The 23,390-nt window shown below is 42.7% G+C and overlaps 3 protein-coding genes across 3 annotated transcripts in view; 2 read left to right on the top strand and 1 right to left on the bottom strand.

Moving 5' to 3' along the window:
* The first annotated feature begins 479 nt into the window (after positions 1-479).
* SRSF9 (serine and arginine rich splicing factor 9) lies at positions 480-7,238 on the top strand. Its single transcript, XM_038373928.2, has 4 exons — positions 480-811; positions 3,649-3,818; positions 5,544-5,716; positions 6,956-7,238. Exons 1-4 carry the CDS (start codon positions 597-599, stop codon positions 7,097-7,099), a joined length of 702 nt encoding a protein of 233 aa, XP_038229856.1. The 5' UTR covers positions 480-596; the 3' UTR covers positions 7,100-7,238.
* Positions 7,239-9,259: 2,021 nt separating this feature from the next.
* On the bottom strand, positions 9,260-14,099 carry GATC (glutamyl-tRNA amidotransferase subunit C). The gene is made up of 5 exons (XM_038373929.1): positions 13,873-14,099; positions 12,889-12,939; positions 10,894-11,060; positions 9,933-10,036; positions 9,260-9,518 (listed from the first exon to the last, which is right to left on the bottom strand). The coding sequence occupies exons 1-5, from the start codon at positions 14,029-14,031 to the stop codon at positions 9,460-9,462; spliced, it is 540 nt and encodes a 179-aa protein (XP_038229857.1). The 5' UTR covers positions 14,032-14,099; the 3' UTR covers positions 9,260-9,459.
* The window catches only part of TRIAP1 (TP53 regulated inhibitor of apoptosis 1), a 10,940-nt gene continuing 1,645 nt past the window's right edge, over positions 14,096-23,390 (top strand). Inside the window, exons 1-2 of the mRNA XM_038373932.2 lie at positions 14,096-14,365; positions 21,236-23,390. The exon at positions 21,236-23,390 is cut by the window's right edge and continues 1,645 nt beyond it. Of these exons, the coding sequence (XP_038229860.1) occupies positions 14,219-14,365; positions 21,236-21,319 (231 nt within the window). The 5' untranslated portion in view covers positions 14,096-14,218 and the 3' untranslated portion in view covers positions 21,320-23,390. The remainder of the gene's footprint in view (positions 14,366-21,235) is intronic.

The raw sequence follows: 23,390 nt of genomic DNA, 5'->3' as shown, positions 1-23,390 counted from the left end.
TTTTCCACCAAATGCATCCGATGAAGTGAGCTGTAGCTCACGGAAGCTTATGCTCAAATAAATGTGTTAGTCTCTAAGGTGCCACAAGTCCTCCTTTTCTTTTTGTGAATACAGACTAATGCGGCTGCTACTCTGAAACCTTTCATAGAACAGTAAGGGAGAGAAAATATTTGTACATGGTATAGGAAAAATCACAAACATTTAAATTGTTTCTGTCACTTTAAGCAAAGAGGGCACTGAAAGGAGAAGGTTGCATATGTGCACGAGGAACGCCTACAACAATCACAGCCCAGGGTGACTGAAACTCGCGTCTCCACCCTCAGGACGAGCGGCTCTGCCCGCCAGGACTGGAAGCTTGCGCAATCGCAGTAAGATACGTGTGAGAGCTACGCGCCCGGGCGACCTGCGAGCATGCGCAACAGTGGGGCGCAGAGCACAACGCATGCGTAACGAAAGTTGTGTGCGGTTGCCGGCGCCGCCTCCCCTTTAAGCGGGTTGCTTAGTGTCCTCCGTCAGGAGGCGGCGACGCGGTCTTTGGTGCTGGGTGTGTGGCTCGCCTCGCTCGCTCCTACCGGGTGTGTGCGCGCGCGGCGCGGATGTCGGGCTGGGAGCGGGAGATGGGCTTCGGGCCCGGGGGCTCGGGGCGGGGCGGTGCGGGGGACGGGCGGATCTACGTGGGGAACCTGCCGGCGGACGTGCGGGAGAAGGACCTGGAGGAGCTTTTCTACAAGTACGGCCGCATCCGAGACATCGAGCTCAAGAGCAAGCGCGGCCTGGTGCCCTTCGCCTTCGTGCGCTTCGAGGACCCGCGGTGAGCGGGACGGGGGAGAGGGCCCCCGGGAGAGCCAGCTCGGCCTGAGGCGGGTGGAATCCCTGCCCCGGGTCACGGAGCCTGGAGACGTCCCGCCCGGGCAGCTACATCCGCTTCCCGCCCCGGCCCCTCGACGGGAAACTCCTCGGCACCAGAGCCTGGGCACGCACCCCCGATCCCCGGCCTGGCCGGACGCCCCTCCCCCGGAGAAGGAGCCTACCGGCCTGTTGTCTCCTAGCGGGCACAGCCCTCCTCCCCCAAGTCCTCAGGCACCCTTCCTGCCCCATGCATCGCTCCGGGCCGCTGTGCGCGCCCCACTCCCGGACATTCTCCATCTGTATCCAGGCAATCGCCCACTTCCCCCGCCCAGCAGTCTTCCCTAGGAATCAATGACAGGAATCAAAGCACAGCAATCTGTGGCTGGGGACCTGCTCTGCCCCCTCCGAGCTGACGGAACTCTGCCTAAGTGACACCGTTACATCATCTCTTAAAAGCACACCCAGAAACGGCCCCATCAGTCTGTTCTGGTACTTCCCAAGTCATTTAGTTTCCCCTTTGTATTAATTAAAATTTGTAGATTTTCCACTTCAGATCCAAGATGCCACAGTCCAGTGTGTAATGTCACAATTTTATCTGCATGGAAGTAATTGTAATATTACAGACACCAAGGTTTGAGCTTGCAGGAGAAGTGAATTGATTCACTTTGGCCATGTAAATTATTGTGTCTGTGAGAGCACAGATGGATTGGGTTTGAAAACTTTAAACCCAGTATGGCTGTAGTCCTCAGCCAGGAATAATGCTTTGCACAACACAGTTAATAAACAAATAATGGACAAGTGTGAGGGAGGAATACATACTCATTATTGTCCTCTTTAATTATTTAAGTTGATTGCAACTGTCTAGATAAGGAGAATTCAAAGGACAGTTATCTTACCTTTTTCAGGTAGCATCAAAGGGGCTTTGGCAAGCCTGGGGAATGTTTTCACTGGGTTCTAGTACTAGCAGTTACAAACAGTTTGTAATGTACACATAGTCCCAGACTCAGAATTTCTGTTCATCTGACTATACACATAAAGGTGTTATCATCTTCTTTGTCTCTTCCCTTTTAAAAAAAGAAGTCATTCTAGTTGATGCTTAAGCACAATTCCGAAACTCAAACAGATGCTTTCCTGCAGCAATTATAACTATTCACCTCCACCGCTATTTACCATGCAGGTATATGATTTTGTCTCTAATATGTGTATACTGTGGCTAAGCACAGTTATTACTGGTGAAATGCATCTGAATTTCCTAATATTGTGTTTAAAATATCACCATGAAAGTGAATAACATGTCTGCATTCATTATTTTTGAATCAGGGGTTTATGGATATATTGTAGGTGCCTCCTCAGACATTAGAGACACTGTCTCTTGTAACCATTTTTGGTTTAGCAGAGACACTACATCACAGATTGCCAGTGACCGGGAAAGCAACATCCCTTTGGCAGTTACAACACTTATTTTCAGGGAAAAGAAAACATTTAACTGAGAAAACAATGTGGTTTTTTTTGGTTCTTTTAATGTAGATTAACAGTTTGGCAGGGGGGTGCATAAGAGTCAGAACTATGTGACCAGCCATTTCTCCATGGACCATGAGCTACTGTGTTATGGACCACTGGTGGATCAGACCCAGTTTGGGAACCACACTTCTAAAATAAGCCCATGCAACACTCAGGCAATCTAAGAGGAAGGGGTGTTCTTTAACTAGGTTATTGGGTAGATTGTTTTGTTTATAGATATTTTGTTGATGATTCACAGGAGTTTAAATCTGTAGTCCCTCCTGCCTTTTTTTTTTTTAAACATATAAAAATAACCCTCTCTCCCATCCCCTGTGACAATCTAAAGAGAAAGTCACACCTTGATAAAAGTGACCACGAGGTCCTGTTCCATGACTAGAGCTCCTAGGTACTATGGTAGTACAAATAGCAACTAATAACAATAGATGCTAAACTTCTCAGGATTGGGAAGCTCTGCTAATGCACTCTCTGTTCTGACTATCTTCCAGTGTTATTTCGACCTTACGCAGTGCTTTTTGAAATTCATTTTAGAGAGGGTTTGCACACTTGTAAAGTTCAGCTTGCAGGGTCTGAATTTTGAAAATATTTATGTTTAAACAAACAGTTATTTTGTGATTGTATATAACTTTGCAACTAATTTCAAGGTTTAGTTTTCAGTTCATGCTCTTCTGCATGCATTAACGTAGATTTGCTGGGATGGAAAGTGGATTAGGTCTAGGCTTTAATACAACATCAGAACTCTCTCAGGAGAACAAATATCCCTTGTATATAATTATGCAAGCCAAAGCACCATAATGAGGCAGTTTCTAATAAGAGGCTTATTAGTGAAGGTAAAGTATTTGCCCTCACTGCCTGCCAGATTATGAAAGAGCTTTGTTCTATGCGGATCAGAGTTCAATCAGAATGCAGCCTTTCTGAGAAATTAAGTGGAAAATGGCCTCTGCTTCTAAGCATAGTGGATAGGCTGAACCTGTTGGTAAATGCAAGATAGATAATGTGACTCTCCTGTGTTCTTTCCAGTGAACATGGCTGTACCTTGAAATACATGGTGCACAGGAACGTAAGAGCTTGAAAAAAACTTTTAACAATTTACAGATATGATAGTGGGACCAGCCACTGTTGGGTGATGAACCCATTTCAAACTCCATCCAAAATATCCTCAAATATTTTTGCAGCTACTTTAAAACTGCAAAATTTTCTAACCCGCTTGATGGCCCACTGAGATGTTGGGAACCACTGACTGAGCATCATTAATCACTGATTCATGTTATTTGTTTGCAGAGATGCAGAAGATGCAGTTTATGGGAGAAATGGTTATGATTATGGTCAATGCCGACTGCGTGTTGAGTTTCCCAGATCCTCCCGAGGTCGGGGTGGAGGTTTTGGTGGGGGGCTACGTGGTAGGAATGGCCCTCCGTCACGACGTTCTGAATTTCGAGTCCTTGTTTCAGGTATGTTACCTTCCACACTTCAATCTGGCTAGGACTCATCCTAATGCTGTGCCTCATTGTATTGTGTCCTTGTCTTGGGAAAAAGGAGCTTCTCATATCACTGGAATAGTTTAAGGTTTCTCCTGTAACATGAAACCTCTTCTTGTAAAGGAGTATCCCGGTGTAGTTCCCTTTCCAGTTTGACTTGAGGAAGAGACTTGTTGCTTTTTGGAGCGCATCTTGATGAATGGTGAGCAGAAATTTCTTCATAAGGGGCCAGATGTGAACTCAGTCCTGGATTCTGAAATGTACCAGCGTTGTGTGAGTGGACAGGTGGGTAGAAGGAGGGAGAACTTGGGCACCATTCTTGCACGATGAAAACAGTTGGTCTCTAAATGGAATGGTACCTAACATTTCATCATAATTAGAAAGGATTTGTTAGAGATATCCTGTGATGTAATGTGCTCTGATAGGTGTTGACATTTTGTTCATAAAAATAAATAAATAAAGTGTGGTCTGTACCTCAGCACCTCCACATGATCTACTCACTATGGGAAAGAATGACTAAGGCACCATGGAAGGGAGCCCCCTCAATCAACCAAAGGATTCCTAAGGGACTTCATACAAAAAAAACAAACAAACAAACTGAAAAGGCCATTCAAGTAGTGAGTTGACATTAGGAAATAGGAGTGGAGGGGGCCCTTTGTGGGAGAGAAATGAAAGTATGTTTGGAAGTTCTGCAATGCATATGAAATCCCAGGAGGAAATTCAGTACTCCCTGACAGCGGATGCTTGGAATAGTCCTTAAAATCCCATACCTATATGTCTCTCCCGAAAACATGTTTATCTCCATGCATCACCTTAAAATACCCACATCTCCATTTCTCTGCATGCTTCTGTGACTTTATGGCTAAAAAAATAAAATGTTCCCTGTAAGGAAGCCACTCTACTGTAGCAATAAAATATCTTCAGCATTGCAGCAGGATCTGAACGCTATCCATTGAAACCAGGAGTACATCTCCTCTTCAGGAGCCTGGGAGGGCTGGGGGAGAATAACTGAAAATCGTCTGATTTTTGACATGAGTACGAAAACCTGCATTGGTAAAGGGTATTGTGAAGCCTTCTTGGAAATTGCCAGGACCAGCAGTACATTAGTCTCCAGCGTGCTGCGGGGCAGGGAAACTCAACCCTTTGCCTTTCTTTAGGTAAACGTGCTGATAATTACAAGCTAAACGCATGTGGTTTTGCTCACTACCAGAGGATGAACTGCTGGAATCTCAAATTAATACAACTGATATGAATGGGACAAGCCAATCTTGGATGGGGAGCTGAGCTTGAGGAACCTTAAGGAAAAAAAAAAGTCCTGCTTTGAGAGCAAAATCTTCATTACAGACGTACAGGGTTTGAGGGGTGGTTCTGGATTACTTTGCAACAGCACAAATAGCAGATTCCTCTGAAATCTCAGCACTTTGAATTCCAGAGAGACCCAGGGACTATCTTACTGACAGGAGGCCCAAATTTTGTACCTTCCATGGAGGGCTCAGCTGCTGGTTTTCTGGAATGGAACTTAGTGCTATTTTTTTGGATCTCTCCGTTCTTATTGCAGTTCTGATCCTATGGAAAAGTCACAAAGCACATGGAAGTAATGGAGCCCTTGGCATGGCAGAGTCAGCATCCCTGGGACAGCCTGAATAGATGGCCTTTTTGTTTATATGGTGTCTTATGTTTTGTGTTCTCCATGCTCAGGGCTTCCTCCATCAGGCAGCTGGCAGGACCTGAAGGATCATATGCGTGAAGCTGGTGATGTTTGTTATGCAGATGTACAGAAAGATGGAATGGGTGTAGTTGAGTTTCTCCGCAAGGAAGATATGGAATACGCACTGCGTAAACTGGATGACACCAAATTCCGCTCTCATGAGGTGGGTTCGTGCCTTCAGGGGAAGAGCATGTGTGTGTACAGTCATGGAGGAACATACACATTTTTTTTCCTTGTCATGCTGCTCTCAGGAGGCATAAGAACAGAACCTAGTGATAACATTGGAGTTGGTGGTTAATAGTGACCTGTTACAATAATATAAAGGGTCGTTCCTACCTTTTGTGACACATACCCCACTGTGGCTTGGCATGTTAAGGTCTTGGCTCAGTGAGTGAAGTAACTAATATTGGATTTTTTAAAAATATAACATTTGGAAGGGGCAGGGCTCAGACAAGCCATTTATCATAGCTGAGAGCTGTACTGTTGGCTGCACCCTTCATTACCTGGAAGCCAAGAATTTGGACTTCTTGCCTCTGACTTCTACAGGGCAAGCTAGCTTGCTGTGGCATTCTCCCTTTGGCCACAGTGGCTCACAGCCTTCTCTTTTCAACTAAGCCAATTCATGTTGCCTCTGCCAGCTGGGGGCTTTGTCAGCAAACTACAGCACTCTCCCAAAGAACAAGCTGGTGAGCAGCTGTGTTGGTTGCTATAGTTGTTTTTCCCATGCCCCAGCATGGAGCCTCTTCTTCTGGTGGTCTCCTGGTGTCTGAGCCAGTAAACCCCAGCTTTTTCATTCTTGGAGCTGTGCTACTTCATTGCAACCACCTTCCCATGGCTGAACTGTTCTGCTCCAACCATCCCCTCAGCTGAAGGCTGAGTGTGCTTGCTGTGGAGATATCCTTACAGAACTTGAGGTGCTGATACATGATCGAGACCTGAGAGTTCGGCCTCTCCTTCCTGTGCTGAAGGACCGTACTAGTATCTCTAGCTATTTCCCTCCAGCAGTTAAGGATGGAGTCAGACCATTGGGACCTTCACCCTCTGGTTGTACTGGTTGCCACAGCCTCTTCCTATGTGGTTGGATGTGGGAGGCACTTGTCCATGGTCCTCTTCTGGCTGCTGAGCCTCTGCCCTTGCAGATGATGATGGCTAGCAAGGTATTTCTCACTAGTACATGCACAATATTGTTTTGTAACGTACCTCTTCGAGGCATCAAGTGCCAGCGCAGAGTTTGACCCAAGCAGCAGCAGATGGATTTATACTGCCCTCTTTGTGGAAACTCCAGTCTTTGGTTATTTATGCTTTGATCTTAAGCTCCATTTGGTGTTATTCATACTAGTGGAGGACTGTTAATCAGGATGCAATGTAAATGTTTGGGTTTTCTTCTTTGTTTAAATTTCAGGGTGAAACTTCCTATATCAGAGTCTGTCCCGAAAGAAGTACCAGCTATGGCTACTCGCGGTCCCGTTCTGGTTCAAGGGGTCGCGATTCTCCATACCAAAGCAGGGGATCACCACGCTACTCATCCCCCTTCAGGCCATACTGATTTCATCCAACAGGGACTTTTTAAAAATGTGAATTGAGCCTCTTTTTTGCTCGGAATTTACATTCCAAAACTGATGGATATAGTCTTTCGTAGGAGCTCTTTGTTTTTCCTTTTTATTCAATAAAAATCTTTTTTTTAATGACTTAGTTTTTACTAGGGAAAAGTTGGTAATGAAATATTTTGAACCTCTGCAGTTCAGTTTTGTTTTTGGTTTGGAAAATGTCAAGTGTACTTTTTTCCCCTCCTGAGGAAAAATAAGCTTGAGAATTAGTGCAGTAACTATTGGTGGCTTGTCTGCAGGATGGTGATAAAAAGCAATGGAGTGACTGTATGACTCAGCCTATTGTGTAGAAATATATTTAAATGTTTTAGTAACTCACAAGCGGTGGTTGTCTTTTGTACAATTAGAGGAAGATCATTGCATTAAGAGGAGGTTGGAGCAGGTGCAAGCAACTCTGAGGTTGTGGACTGCTAGGTGCCTAAATATGTACTGAGAGAGCGATGCTCCCTTGCAGCATCAGAACAGTGCATTCTAGAATGGCAGGTGGAGGAGGGCTGAACTGCCTGAAGACATTTTCACACAGGGGATGGTATTAATCTTAATGAGCTGGCTTTCTCCCCTTTACAAAAGGGAAAATAAAATTGTGCTATAGCATCTTTTTCAGTTAGAGATCTCAAAGTGCTTTATGCATTTATCAAGCATCTCTACACTTATGCAAAAATACTGCTTGTTTTACAAATGCCTAAAATTACAATGCAGCTAGAGTGATTTATATGAAGTCACAAAGTCAACGATAGGACAAATAATAAAGTCCAGGAGCCATGGCTGTTCTACTAAAATTTCTCTAAATAATAATACTTAGAGCACTTTTCATCCATAGATCTGAAAGTGCTTTACATAGGAGGCTGGTATCATTATCACCATTTTACAGATAGCATATGTGAGGCACAAAGGTGAAGTGACTTGCCAAGGGTCATCCAGGAGGGTAGTAGTAGAGCGGGGAATAGAACCCAGATCTAAGGAATCCCGGTCCATGGCTCTAACCACTAGCACAGTGCTTCTAGGGGAGGCTTCTCTTGGAGCTCGTGGCTCACAGGGTCTACCTAGACTACAGAAGCTTGATAGATTGCTTAATTTTCTAAAATCTGCTCTCCTGTGACACCAGAAACATTATTGTGCATCTTTATTTCACACCTGACTGCACATGATGTCTAGCTTCCATGTAGTGGAGCTATTAAAAAAAGACAGTTCTGCTGCCTCATCCTGTGATGGGAAGGCTTAGCTATGCTAGAGAATTTCAGCAGTGCAAGCAATTGCAATGCCTAACACCTTTTGTATCCCATAGAAGTGCTTTTAGTGGTGGACTGACACTGGCAGCATTACTGCAATTACAGTCGCTCTGAGCAAAACCCACAATGGTTGCATCCTGCATCAGCTCACCACGTTATCAATGTGGACTGAAAGCAGTGGGACTTCATTTGTAGCAGGGCAACTGGTCTTCTGAATACACTTTCATAATGGCCCTAGAATCTTTCCAATTATCTGCCTGAGCAAGGATCTCCACCCTAAAGCCATTATTTCACTTAAGAAACAAGTACGTTTCCTATACAACCTAAAAACAAATTTAGGTACCTAATTTATAAGCACCAAACTGGACGAAGTACTGGATAGAGTGCAGTGTATATAGATGTGGAACAAGATAGTGTTGACGTGGAGGTACTTGGTAGAAGCAAAAGAGTTCTTCAAGATTGCAGCAGCTAATAAATCAAGTGCTTTCTTAGTTTGTAGAGAAAAGTGATTTCTTGTCCTTACTGTACTTAGTAGGGGCAAAAAGCAGTTTTATGTAGCATTCTCCGATGTGGGACTTTGAGTAAGTATCAGATCACTAAATGACAAGATGGGAGAAGCTCCAAATGAATATAAGTACTGCAACATTCTACTCACTCTGCTTCGGTAATTTGACAGGAAAAGTAAAATACCACCAGTTTCCCTCCCGCAATCGGCAGGGTTGATGTAGGGAACTGTTGTGTTGAGAGTGCTAACTGTGCATGATGTTTTCAAGGTTGATATTCAGTAAGCTTCACCAAATACAGACTAACCAAAGGCACCGAGGCCAAACTTCTAGACTTGTAAATGGCCTATAGCCTTCCACCTTTGTGTATACTGGAAAAAATACACCAAACCTTTAATTTCAAAGTAATCTTACAGAAGAAAGGAATGAAGAAAAATCAAATAATTATGTGAGGGTGTTATTCTTGGGATTAGACACTTGCATCAAGATACTCCACAGCCATGATTGCATATATGCCAATTCTCACAGCTGACTTAAAAGCTGAAGCGGCATTCCAGACCTTGACTTTCACTCGGAGACTTGCAGAAAAGTATCTCGCTCCTCTAGCTTTGGTAAAGGGATGTTACCTAATAGAAAACAAAAACAAACGATAGCATGAGACAAACTGTTCATTATTTAGTCATTCGTACTACTCAACATACACTTGCCCATGTGGCTCACTTTAAAAAACTTACAATTGACTAGCTTTTCCCCTGCAAACAAACTCCACTTTAATTTAGGGACAGTTATCTCTTAGAAAAAGTCAAATGTGTTCAATAACATTAGGGTAGGATAAAACCCTTTACTTGCTACACAATTACTGGCCAAGTAATAAAAAGCTAGACACTAGTGTTTCTCCATGGGTGGCCAAAGCTATCATTGCCCTATTCCAGTATCCTTCCGCTACTGGCCAGTGCATTCAACTGTGGCAGGTTACATCTCTCAAGCCATCTACCTGAGCTTAATCAAGTCCAAATGAGTTGTATATAAAAAGGTGGTACCTGGTGGGGCTATGAAATATTCCTCAACTGTTTCTCTGGCATTTCGCAGAAGCTCCTCAGTGCAATTGCCTTCTGTGACGTTATCTTCTCTGAGATACAGACATCTGAGGAGCACAGGAGACTACTAGCAATTTCTGAGACTACCTTCTTTGCCAACTAAGAACAGGAGCATCTGGTACTGGATATAAAGTCATGCCCCTAGAGCCAGGGGGAGATTGCCTGGCTCTAAAACAGTTAACATTTATCTTCCAACCTTGTTCCAGTTCAAAATGCTATTAGCATATCTTACATAGTTCTTGTTTAGAGCCACTGGCAGGTAGTTGAGCAACCTCAACTTCCCTCCTGCCTGTCAGGCTCCACATACAACCATACAAATGATCTATTGTAAACTACAGTGAAACCTTGGGAAATTTCCTAATGTCCTCAAATCAGCAGGACCTTCAGCACTGAGCTGTACATGGACATAAGCACAGAAGTGCTGCGTTGGACTTACTGCTCAAGATTGTTGGCACTACTTTGTAAAAAGCTGAGTGAGACAAACCCTATATGGAAGTGTACAGTCAAGCTGACTTCTTGACCAACTAAAGCTGCAGAAGATGTGACAGCAATACAAAATTGCCTGTGTAACAAGCAGCAGGGATAAGCACATTTTGAAGTGCCTGAGGATCTTTTTCCTGGGCATTTGTGGGACAGCATGTTGTGACATTAAGAATCTGCGCAAGATACATTAAGGAATTGGAGTACATCTTTGTCATGCTTCTGTGCCTAGTTCAGGGACACTACACAGATGCTTTTCCTCATAGAACCACATTGACGTAGAACACTAAATAAAGCTTTTTGTGGAAAAAGAACCAGTTTAATAGCTGGGATGATTAGTGAAAACCGTGTTTCTGTTGAGACTATAGATATAAACGTCTTGGTAAGTTAACAGATAAGCAGGTCACTAGCCATGATTTATTACCTGTCCTCTAGTACTGAATCCATTGGTTCTACCCCTTCTGTGTTAACAGCATGAAGTTGATCAGCAAATTGGATTGCTTTCTCCAGCCGTTGTACACCCTCCCAGTCGCGGAAGTCAACTAGTGCCAGACGCTCCAGGTGATCAAGCACCTCCACAGTTACTTTTTTCTGCAGAAAGAAGGAAACAAAAAAGTCACAGATCTAGGTCCTAGGAGGAGACTGCCACATAGTGATGAGTTGGTGTGGGCAGAGATGAGTAAATTATAAATATTGCTGCTAAAATTCTTTAGCATAAAAGTATTTCTTGTTCAAGAAATAACTATATTATATTTAAGCATCTTGATTTCTTTTGCTGTATTTTATATTTCCTCATCTTTTTAGTGAAGCCAGATTAGAAGCTCCTGAAAAGCACACTACCGAATGGATACAGCAATGTAGCATGAGTGCCCAGCTGTTTGTATGAACCAGCATTCACACTATCTTTCCCCTCCTCATTTGATGTCTAGCAAAGGTAAGTCAAAAGAAGTGTTACTCTTTTAACCAATACACAGAACTCCACAAGGTAGCTGGCTAGAGCAGTGGCTCCCAACCTTTCCATACTGTACCCCTTTCAGGAGTCTAATTTGTCTTGAGTACCCCCAAGATTCACCTCACTTTAAAAACTACTTGTCTACAAAATCAGACGTAAAACTACAAGTGTCACACCACACTATTAATGAAAAATTGCTTACTTTCTCATGTTTACCTTTATCATTCAATTGGAATATAAATATTGTACTTACATTTTAGTGTATAGCATATAGAGCAGCATAAACAAGTAATTGTGTGAAATTTTAGTTTGTACTGACTTTGGCAGTACTTTTTACATAGCCTGTTGTAAAACTAGGCAAATATCTAGATGAGTTGATATACCCCCTGGAAGACTTCTACGTGCCCCTAATTGAGAACCACTGGGCTAGAGGAGCCATAGAATGCATTACCGCAGCCATTGATCTTCTCTCCATAGACCTAGCAATGTGGGGCAGATCCTCAACTTGAGTAAATTGTCATTGTTCTGTTGACTTTAGTTGACCCTGACAATTTATAGCAGCTGAGATCTGTCTCTGTAAGTTTGATCTGTGAACTATCATGCTATCACAAGAACACTTGATTTAAACAAGTGCTGCCCCAGAACACCATCGGGTTAGTTTAATTATTTAGGTTGTCATTAATTTTCAAATTAAACTGATTTTGTGTAGCTCTGTCTTCCAAGTTCCAATCTGCACTAACATGGCAGCACTGTTGGGTATAGAGTTTAGAGCAGGGGTCTCAACCTCAATTTACCTTAGGGCCAGTGCCAGTCCTCAAATCCTCCCAGCGGGCTAATAACGTCACTGAAGATGGTGTTCAGAAAAGAAAATGTTTATATTGTATTTTTTATTTCAAATTTCTTAGAAATAATAAAATTGTCATAACATTTTATACAATTCTTCGCCTGCTGGGGAGTTTTTAGTGTTTGTCAGACATCTGGTAATGCTTCAGTTCTGTCAGTTTGTTGATGTTTGGCCTCCGTGACTGAGCAGTTGAAAACTTCAGGATTGCAGCAAGGTGTGCATCAGATAGTTGTGTTCGCTATTTTGACTTGTTTATATTCATTGTGGGTAAAAAAGTGACACCGCCTCCATGGCTGACTCTGCCCAGCGACTAGTGATGGTATTTCTGTCCCTCTCCCCTAGCCTGGGAGCTGCGGAGGGCGGTGCCTGCAGCAGACATTGCCAGCAGTACGTCCACATGCGTCTCTCCTCTGCGGGCCGTAGTGGGGAGCTTCTTGAGCTGCAGTTGGCCCGCGGGCTGGGACTTTGAGACCCCTGGTTTAGAGAAACTGTCCTGAGTTTTGATTTGGGGGGGATGTCATTAATTTTACCATTATTTCCTCTCAAATTTGCAATTACTAGCTAACAGAAGAAAGTTACATTGGCCAGGTCTACGTTTAAATGTTTTGCTGAACTCACCATACCTGAGGGAGTGGTCTCTGTTCCACATGCTGCCATGTTGGATTCTGGTAGACCTAAAGTGGAAGAGATGGGCAGTGATAAATATGTAACAGCAGTTTGAATATTTAGCATGAATAATCTCAGATCATAGACACATTGTCTTAAATACTTGTAAATGGATTCTATTTTGTAGGGGAAATTAGTCCTAGAGAGGAGAATGAAACTAAACCCACATGTACCAAGAAATAAAGTTGAAAGATTAGCTGTAGTGATGAATCAGAAGACACAAACCAAAATATGCTTTGCACTTTTGCAGCGCAGGGCATCTCAAAATGCTTTAAGGACAGGGAAGCCAACTGAAATTGTGACTTGCCAAAGGAACAAATAAGGTTGTGGTTCAGAACCCAGGAGTCTAACTCCCAGTCGTATGCTTTAAACAATATTTGCTGTCTGAAACATGATTTAATACTTGTTCTTATTAGTTTGACATAAAAAGTGGTTTATATTTTGTAATCTATTGTTTTACAGCTTTTAATTTGACTAATAAAAGTTTTGAAAATTAGTTGCATTAGAAATTCTGTCTTCTAGCTATAGTCTCCTTGCTGTATTTGTATGTGACAATACCCTAAGTGTAGCCCCTTGAATGGATCCTGATCCCTGTACATAGCTTTGGGATTCACTCCGGGCCGCAGAGTGGAGACTGACCTATCCAGTGTTATGTATTCTGCAGCCATAATGCGAGGCTCCCGCTTATAACGGTCACCCTTTCACCACCACTCCTACAAGGCGTCTTTATACTACTGCCACCGCTTGTATGGGGGCAGTCGATTAAACAGCCCATTCATGACAGCATCCCCGATTCTCCTTCCCTCCTGGGGCGGGCGGCGGATGTCCCCACGTGTCTTGCTATGCAGGCCATTGCAATGTATGAAGACCCTGGATGCGCGACACCACTGGGATATCTCGGGCGCGGACCCAGCCCCTCCTGTGTAGCTCCGGGGTCTCACCAGGCCTCTCTGCCGTGGGTCCCCCGCCACTTCCTGCCGGCTGTCGCTCCCTCCCGAAGCAGCCCGCGTGAAGCGGCTTCCTAAGGAAAGGCCGGCCCGGTGCGAGCCTGCTCCCAGGGGAGCACCCCTGCTGTAGCGGCCGAACCGGAAGGCCCACATTCCCCTCCGGACTTCCGCCTCCGGGGACTCAGTCTTAGGCAGCTGAGCGGATGTGCGTCATCGCGCTGTGCTCACGAGCGTCCTCGGTGGACGGGAAATACGTCACTTGGGAACGCCGCCCTTCTTAGCAGCGGCTGGGGCAAGGGCGGCGTGAGGCTCGGTCGCTGCCCTGGCCCGCGGCTCCGTCATGAACAGCGTGGGGGAGGCGTGCACGGAGCTGAAGCGCGAGTACGACCAGTGCTTCAACCGCTGGTTCGCCGAGAAGTTCCTCAAGGGGGACAACGCGGGGGACCCCTGCGTGCAGCTTTTCAAGCGCTACCAGCTCTGCGTGCAGGTGCGGGGTAGTGGGCCCGGCGCGGAGGAAGGGGAGCGAGCCGCCATTGGGCGGGGCGAGTGACCGTGGGGAAGGACCCTCGAAGGGAAGAGGGAGGCTGGGGGTGTCCTCGGCCTCCCCCGCACAAACCCTGCCTAGCCAAGCGCTGCGTTGGGCAAGCTGGTGTCTCAGCTGGCGGCGCTCCGGCCCCGCCTGCCCTTGAGCAGGGCTGCGAAGGCATGGTTATGTTTGGGCTCATTGGGGCAGAGTGACTGGTGAGTACAATAGATGGAAGAGGAAGGTTTTGCTGCGTGACCCTGTGAAATCACTTGGCAAAACCAGGGCTCTCAAAAACTATCTGTGAAATGTTTCGGGGATAGCTGCGTTAGTCTGTACCAGCAAAAACAACGGGGAGTCCTTGTGGCAGATCATCTGATGAAGTGGTTTCTAGCCCACGAAAGCTTATGCCCAAATAAATGTGTTGCTCTCTATGGTGCCACAAGGACTCGTTGTGTGTGTGTGGTGGTTTTTTTGTTTTTGTTTTTTTTTAAATTCTGAAATGGGGATAAACTTGGTGGTGGTGTGAAGATTAAATTCTGTAGTATTTTGACACCCAGGTATTACAGTAGGTTTCACTATTATTAAATATCATTTTGAAGATGAAGAAATCACTTGTGATGAGACATTTAAAATCTTATTAAAATGTTCATAATTTGCAAGACTTCTTGGGAGAGGAGTCAGTCAGATTTGACTCATTCTCTTCAAAACTTCTCTTCATTTGAGACCTACGTTAATCTGAGAGACTTGATCTTATAGAGACTCGTCATGATTTCCATGGTGTGTGTATCCTGTTTTGTTACTGTCTGTACTGATAGACTATTTCACTCACTCATACATCATTAAATTCTCAAACATTAGTGATGACTTCTCTTTCCTCCCTCTTTAATTGCCTCTTATGCAGGGGGAATTTAACTTTCAGTCATAAGAACGGCTATACTGGGTCCATCTAGCCTAGTATCCTGTCTCCTGACAATGGCCAATGCCGGGTGCACCAGAGGGAATGAACAGGAGGGGTATTCATCAAGTGGTCTATCCTTTGTTGCCCATTTCCAGCTTCTGGCAAACAGAGGGTAGGGACGCTATCCTTGTCCATTCTGGCTAATAGCCATTGATGGATCTGTACTCCATGAATTTATCTAGTTCGTGTTTTTTTTTTTTTTTTTTTTTTTTTTTTTGTTTTTTTTTTTTGAACCCTGTTACAGTCTTGCCAGAGGATGTTGTGAAGGCCAAGGAGTTGCACAGGTTGACTGTATGTTGTGTGAGGAAATACTTCCTTTTGTTTGTTTTTAAACCTGCTGCCTATTAATTTCATTTGGTGACCCCTACTTCTTGTGTTATGAGAAGGAGTAAATAACACTTCCTTATTCACTTTCTCCACACTGTCATGATTTTATAGACTTCTATCATATCCCCCCTTAGTCATATTTTTTCCAAGCTGAAAGTCCCAGTCTTATTAATCTCTCCTCCTACAGCAGCTGTTCCATGCCCATAATCATTTTTGTTGCCCTTTTCTGAACCTTTTCCAATTTCAATGTATCTTTTTTTGAGATGGGGCGACCACAACTACATGTAGTATTCAAGATGTGGGCATACCATGGATTTATATAGAGACAATATGATATTTTCTGTCTTATTAGCTATCCCTTTCTTAATGATTCCCAACATTCTGTTTTCTTTTTTGACAGCTGCTGCACATTGAGTGGATGTTTTAAGAGAAATAGCCTCAATGACTCCAAGATCTCTTTCTTGAGTGGTAACAGCTAATTTAGACCCCTCATTGTATATGTATAATTGGGATTATGTTTTCCAATGTGCATTACTTTGCATTTATCAACACTGAATTTCATCTGCCATTTTGTTGCCCAGTCACCCAGTTTTGAGAGATCCTTTTGTAGCTCTTCACAGTCTGCCTAGGATTGAACTATCTTGAATAGTTTTGTATCATCCGCAAATTTTGCCACCTCACTGTTTACCCCTTTTTTTCTGGATCATTTATGAATATGTTGAATAGGAGTAGACCCAGTACAGACCCTTGGGGCACACCACTATTTACCTCTCTCCATTCTGAAAACTGACCTTTTATTCCTATCCTTTATTTCCTATCTTTTTAACCAGTTGCCAATCCATGAGAGGACTTTCCCTCTTATCCCATGACCGCTTACTTTGCTTAATAGCCTTTAGTGAGGGACCTTGTCAAAGGCTTTCTGAAAATCTAAATACACTATATCCACTTGATCCCCCTTGTCCATATGCTTGTTGACCCCCTCAAAAAAATTCTAGTAGATTGGTGAGGCATGGTTTCCCTTTACAAAAACCATGTTGACTCCTCCCCAACAAAATTGTGTTCACCTATGTTTAATAATTTTTGTTCTTTACTATAGTTTCAAGCAGTTTGCCTGGTACTGAAGTCTGGCTTACTGACCTGTAATGGCCAGGGTCACTTCTGGAGCCTTTTTAGAGGTCCCTTAGTATGCCATATTCTGTAGTCTCTGCATCATTTACTTGTCTTTCTCTGTATGTTCTCCGGTGTTTTGTTTTTCATTAACAAGAAGAGGAAACATCCTCATGATATTGGGCTTTCTATAAAGAACAGCTCACTGAAATGAAAATATCTTTATTGGAAATGCAGTGATATTGAAAACCTGATACAATTTGAGTGCCCTATGTAACTCAGTATAGTAGATTATTTTGAGTACTTGATATGTCTAGGATTGTGTGGGGTTTTGAATGGGTGAAATTTCATAAAACAATGGACTTACAACGGCTGTCCAAAGAGGCATTATTACTTTATTTTTTCTTGCATTGCTCATCTCGCTATTGGCTCATGTACAGGGCCCAGGTCCTACATGCTGCTGCAAGTGGGTGAATCCCTGTGCTATGAGCCTCATTAACTTCATTGGGGCTCCATGCAGGCATAGAGGTCTGACCACATGATCAGGGCCTAATTTGTTGCCCCCTAGAGCCTCTGCATTCTTGAAATTGAAGTCTAATTGGTTGATATATTTCTGGGTCTCCTTTGTTTAAAAACTGTGATAATAATATTTGGCTTTTTTGTTCAATTGCAAATTATTCCATCTGTATTCCAAATAATCAAAAATTACAACTGGTGATACTTCCTTCTGTTCATTAAAAATCTTTGGATGCCCTCTTCAGGCCTTTTTGTTTTGAGACATTTACTATTACCAAACACATTGATTCCAGTTGAGTTTTTTGCTTTGCTGTCCTCCTCTTACATTTGCTCATAATATGCATTCTCTTCTTCCTTGTGGTTCAACACTTTATTGGTTGCTTTATATTTAATACTATTTTTCATCCTAACTCTTAATCATTCTTCATGATTGTGGACAAGTATGTGGACAAGTATCTTGTGTTCTTTTACTCTCCTGGTTAGCACAATCTTATGCTCTTTTTTTATCATCTTAAGGTGTGTATCTTAATTTGACTCATTCCTTTATTTTCTTCTCTAAACTCATTTAATTTGTGGTCCCTTGCCTTGCTTTTACATCTGTTAGCCTTTGACTGTGTATTGAGAGGAAAGGATATCTCACCTTGTTGCATTCACAATGTTCTGAAATAAATGATCCTGAACAAAGTTGGGGGGGGGGGGGACAAAACTCTTCTATTCTAAAATTGATTGTGTGTGTTTCACCAATAGGTATAGCACTTGAGTAGCTAAAATTGCTGACTGGCTACTTTCTTGATGCTCTTCTCATTAAGAAATGCTTTTTGTACTTTTATTGACTTACAGTATATGTATTAAACATGCATGTGTTCTGAAGTCTAAAAGAAAATGGGAGGCAGGCCATGAGAATCTCTGGGTAAAGAAAAAAGGCGTTTTTAAAAAAAAGACATGGTAAAAGTCTACTATAGACTTCCAAATCAGGAAGAGAAGGTGGATAAGACATTTATAAATGAAGCAAACATCTCCATATCCAAAAGACCTGGTAGTATCATGGGACTTTAACTACCTGGACATCTGTTGGAAAAGTAATATGGCAAAATACAAAACTTCCAATTAGTTACTGGAAAGTATTGGCGAGAACTCTCTTTTTCCCAGAAAGTAGAGGAAGTAACCAGGAGGACAGCTATTTTAGATTTTATTTTGATTTAACAGGGAGGAATTGGTAGTGAATCTGAAAATGGAATGCAATTTGGATGAAAGTGATCAGGAAATGATAGATTTCATGATCCTAAGGCAAGGAAGGAGTGAGAGCAGCAGAATAAGGAAAAAACTGTTGAAATCTGCTTTTTTAAAAAACTCAAAGAACTGGTAGGTAAGGTCCCATGGGAAGAAAATCTAAAGTGGTGTGGGGTGGGGGGAGTAGTTCAGGAGTGCTGGCAGTTTCTCCAGGAGACAAACTATCTCTATGTGATGGAAAGATAAGAATACTAAGAGGCCAATATGGCTTTATCAGGAGCTCATTAATGACCTGCAAATCAAAAAGGAATCCTGCAAAAAGTGGAAACCTGGACAAATTGCTAAGGAAGAGTACAGAAGAAACGCACAAGCATGTAGGAACAGAATCAGGAAGGCTAAGGCAAAAAGAGTTACACAGAGCAAGGGACATAGAAGGCAATAAGAAGTCCTTTAAATACATTAGGAACTAGAGAAAGATGAAGGCAAGTATAGGTCCTCTACTTAGCTGGGGAAAAGAGCAAATAACTAGTGACATCAATAAAGCTCAGGTTTCTGACACTTATTTTGGCTTCAGTCTTCACTAAAAAAAGGTTAATGGTGACCAAATACTCAACACAATATTAACAACAAGGGGGAAGAAATGCAAGCCAACATAGGGAAAGATCAGGTCAAAGACTATTTAGATAAGTTAGGTGTATTCAAGTCAGCAGGGCCTGATGAAATTCATCCTAGAATACTTAAGGAACTAGCTGCAGCAAACACTGAACCATTAGTAATTGTCTGAGAACTTCTGGAGGATGAGTGAGATCCCAGAAGACTGGAGAAGGGCCAACAATAGATATGGCCCTAGTGAAAAGCAGAACAAAGAGGACCCAGGGAATTATAGACCAGTCAGCCTTTTGATACATTGAAAGATACTGGCACAAATGTTTAAAAATCAATTTATAAGCACCTGGAGGTTAATAGAGCCATAAGGAATAGCCAGCATGGATTTGTCAAGAACAAATCCTGCCAAACCGACTTCATTTTCTTCTTTGACAGGGTTACTGGCCTAGTGGATAGGGGTAAAGCAGTAGATATATCTTGATTTCCTGTGTTTTTGACACAGTCCCATATGATGATCTCATAAGAAAACTATGGAAATATGGTCTAAATTAAATGACAGTAAGTTGAGTGCACAACTGGTTGAAAGAATGTACTCTGAGTTCTTTATCAATGCTTCACTGTCAAACTGGGAGGGCATCTCAAGTGGGGTCCCGCAGGGATCAGTCCTGAGTCCCCTACTAGTAAATATTCTCATTTATGACTTGGCTAATGGAGTGGAGAGTGCTTATAAAATGTGCAGATGACACCAGGCTGGGACAGGTTGCAAGCACTCTGGAGGACAAGATTAGAATTGAAAAGGACTGTGACAAATTAGAGAATTGATCTAAATTAAACAAGATGAAATTCAATAAAGTGCAAAGTACTTCATTTAGGAAGGCAAAAATGCACAGCTACAAAATAGTATATAACTGACTAGGAGGTAGTACTGCTGAGAAGGATCTGGGGCTTAGGAGAGATATCAACAATGTGATTTAAATTCACAATTGGAAAAACAGCCAATATCATTCTGGGGTGTATTAACAGGAGTGTCGTATATAAAGACATGGGAGGTAATTGTCCTACTCTCCTTGGCACTGATGGGACCTCAGCTGGAGTCCTGTCCAGTTCTGGGTGCCACACTTTAGGAAAGATGTGGACAAATTGGAGAAAGTCCAGAGGAGTGTAACAAAAATGATAAAATATTGAGAAAATCTGACCTATGAAGAAAGATTTTTAAAAAAAGTGTCACCTTGAGAGAAGGCTGAGAGGGGAGAGGTGGCCTGATAAAACTTTCAGATATGTTAAGGGCTCTTATAAAAAGGATGGTGATGAATTGTTCTCTGTCCACTGAAGATAGGGCACAGTGTGGACTTCGACATCTCAAAGTTCCTTCCAATCCTACATTTCTATGATGTACAAACTTAAGTTTTATCTTCCTTAATCTCTCCTATAAAGCTTAATTGCAGTCACCTTTACTTATGGTTTTTACTCCATATATATACATTTAACATGTATTAGTTCTTTCCTCCGTTTCTTCTATAACCCTCCTACATGAAGCTTTACAGACTATTATTGACATTCCAGTTGGAAGAACGGGCAGTGAGTGCTTTTGTAACAGTCATCCTGTCAATTTCTTTCATGATACAGGTTTCAGAGTAGCAGCCGTGTTAGTCTGTATTCGCAAAAAGAAAAGGAGGACTTGTGGCATCTTAGAGACTAACAAATTTATTAGAGCATAAGCTTTCGTGAGCTACAGCTCACTTCATGAAGATTTCATCTGTTGCCTTGGTTCTTCTGCTCACAGCACTGAGACATCCTCTTCAGGTCCCTCTAGCTGCTTTCACTCACCGCACCAGGTGTAATTCCTCCAACATATGGATGAGAAATGTTGGTCTAGGGCTTGGATAAATTTATCTGATAGTCTTGGCTACAATTCATACTATGTTCACGGTATCTCTTTGAGCGTGTCTGATGGTATGGTTTGATGGAAACCTTAATAGCAACCTTGATTGGTCTTAAATTATATCAGGCAGGGAACATGTCTTCATGTAGAATCACAAAACATTATTTAAAACATTTGCTTTTTTTCTTTCCCCTCTTCCCCCCAGAAAGCTATTAAGGAGAAAGACATACCCATCGAAGGGCTGGAATTCATGGGTCCCAATAAAGGAAAAGCTGAAAACTCCTCCTGATCTTGTTTGGACATCTTGTGCCATTACAATGACCTTATGGACTTGGAAAAAGAACCTCACAAAGACTAAATGATTGCCTTGGATTAGCTGTTGTTTCTTCCTGGCTTTTTAAGAAGCAAGAAGTCTTTTCTGCAGTTCCTTTCAGCTAGGTTGTGTGGCAATTACTGTTTCATTTTAAATGAATGTTGGTGGTGGTCTGGCATCATGCAGTGCGTGAATAGCCTTTTTATCAATTTATGATAAGTGAATGTACTCTGATGGGAATATTTATTGAAATGGGTTTAGATATTAGCTGATCTATGATCAGTTGCTTTTTTATTTATATAACTTTAAGACTATTTTAAATACTGAAATTAATGTGAAAGGGGTTAATTTACGTATTGGAGTGTGCTGCTGGCTTTTTATTGGGATAGGGTTGGTTTCAGGTTTCCTGAAAACTGATGTGCTACAGCTTTGCTTCATATTGTTCAACTGTAATGCTGCCATGAAAGGACCAGTGTTGGAGTTGCAATGATTTTTGTCTGAATACACAAGATGTTTGTTTTAATATAGAATACACAGTCAACTAAAGTTATGCTTGACTAAATGAGACAACTGTCCGGTTAAACCTGCCTGTGCCCTTTTAAGATGGGAAGGGGCCAGCCTATCACAGAAGTGAATAGGAGCAACTGCTTTCAGAAGGTATTTTCAGCAGCCTTGGGCAGTCCATGCACAGAGCTGAAAGGCACTGATGCTGCCTTGAACTTAACTCTATACTACTGAATGGCTGTTACCCTATAAAGTTAGTTTCACCAGTGATTCAATTAAACTTCAGTTGTCCTTCTCTAACAGGCATCCCTGCCCCATGTGCCCAGAAACACTCCACAGATTAGCCTCAAAATCATGAAGTTAGATGTCTGATTAAGTTAGATATTTTGGATTAGACAAGGGATTCCTGCTTTGACACCCTAAAACAGTACCCAACTGTCAGTTGGAAATTTGTCTTCCTGCTTTGTAATAAGAAATCTGAAAGGAGAGGGAGAAATGCAACTTTGATATACCCCTGCATGAAAACTAATGTTCTAAACCAAAATTTAGCTGGCTGAAGTCTGCTTTCAAGAGTTATTTAAATTTGATTTAGTAACATCAGGAAATGTTGAGTGGTGAGCTTAGTGTAGCATGTAAAGGATTAGTAAAGAACGAAGCTTATTTTCCAAATTTCTTTAGAGACTTCTGTTTAGCCCTCTTCCTTACACCAGTGCATCCTGCCCAGTAGCCTTCCTCCTGAAAGACTTTCCCCTAAGAAGGCTCCTAATGGTGTTTAACTCAAGTCAACCTGCAGTCTATAGAAAAACAAAGCTTCTCCCTTCTGCCCCCAGCCGTTCCTCCCTAAATCTCTCTGGAGGTCTTCAAGAATGGATCTTTTTTTCTGCAGACCATAATGTAGCTAGAGAAAGCAAGAGGTGTAGGTGACTCAGAATAGCAATTAGTTTCCCCCTTCTCTGAAGCTAAGGTTTGTAAAAGGAAAAAATTCCCCCTGTGCCTTATGAAGGAGTTGTGGGAGGAAGTTTCCTCCCCACAAACCCATCATGAGCACAGGGAGTAGCTGAAGGGGTGAGAGAAGGAGGCTCCTCTGTTGATGTTGCTTCTCCTCTCCACCAGACATGTTAACTATAGCCATTCTTGCGGACCATAGGAGGGTTTCAGTCCTTTGGAAATGAGTGAGTTAATAGGACAGGAGCTCCGTTCCTAGGCACCTTCTAGGATCTAAACAAGGGAACAAACCTTTATGTTAATGAGACTTTTTGTAAAAATTGGAACCTCTTTATTACAGACCAGAGGAGAACTGCAGCTACAGTGCTCTGGCACAGGGGATGATGCGCAAGACTTTTGACCAACAGATGAAAACAGACTTATCTCCTAGACTTTTTAAGAGCAGGGGCAGGCAAACTTTTTGGCCTGAGAGCTGCATTGGGTTTCTGAAATTGTATGTTGGGCTGGTTAGAGGAGGCTGTGCCTCCCCAAACAGCCAGACATGGCCCAGGCCCAGCCCCTGCCCCCTATCTGCCCCCCCTGCTTCTTGCCCTCCAAC

This window comes from Dermochelys coriacea, chromosome 15 (genome assembly GCF_009764565.3).
Source record: "Dermochelys coriacea isolate rDerCor1 chromosome 15, rDerCor1.pri.v4, whole genome shotgun sequence".
Taxonomy (NCBI): domain Eukaryota; kingdom Metazoa; phylum Chordata; order Testudines; family Dermochelyidae; genus Dermochelys; species Dermochelys coriacea.
This window is presented reverse-complemented; position numbering and strand designations above follow the sequence as displayed.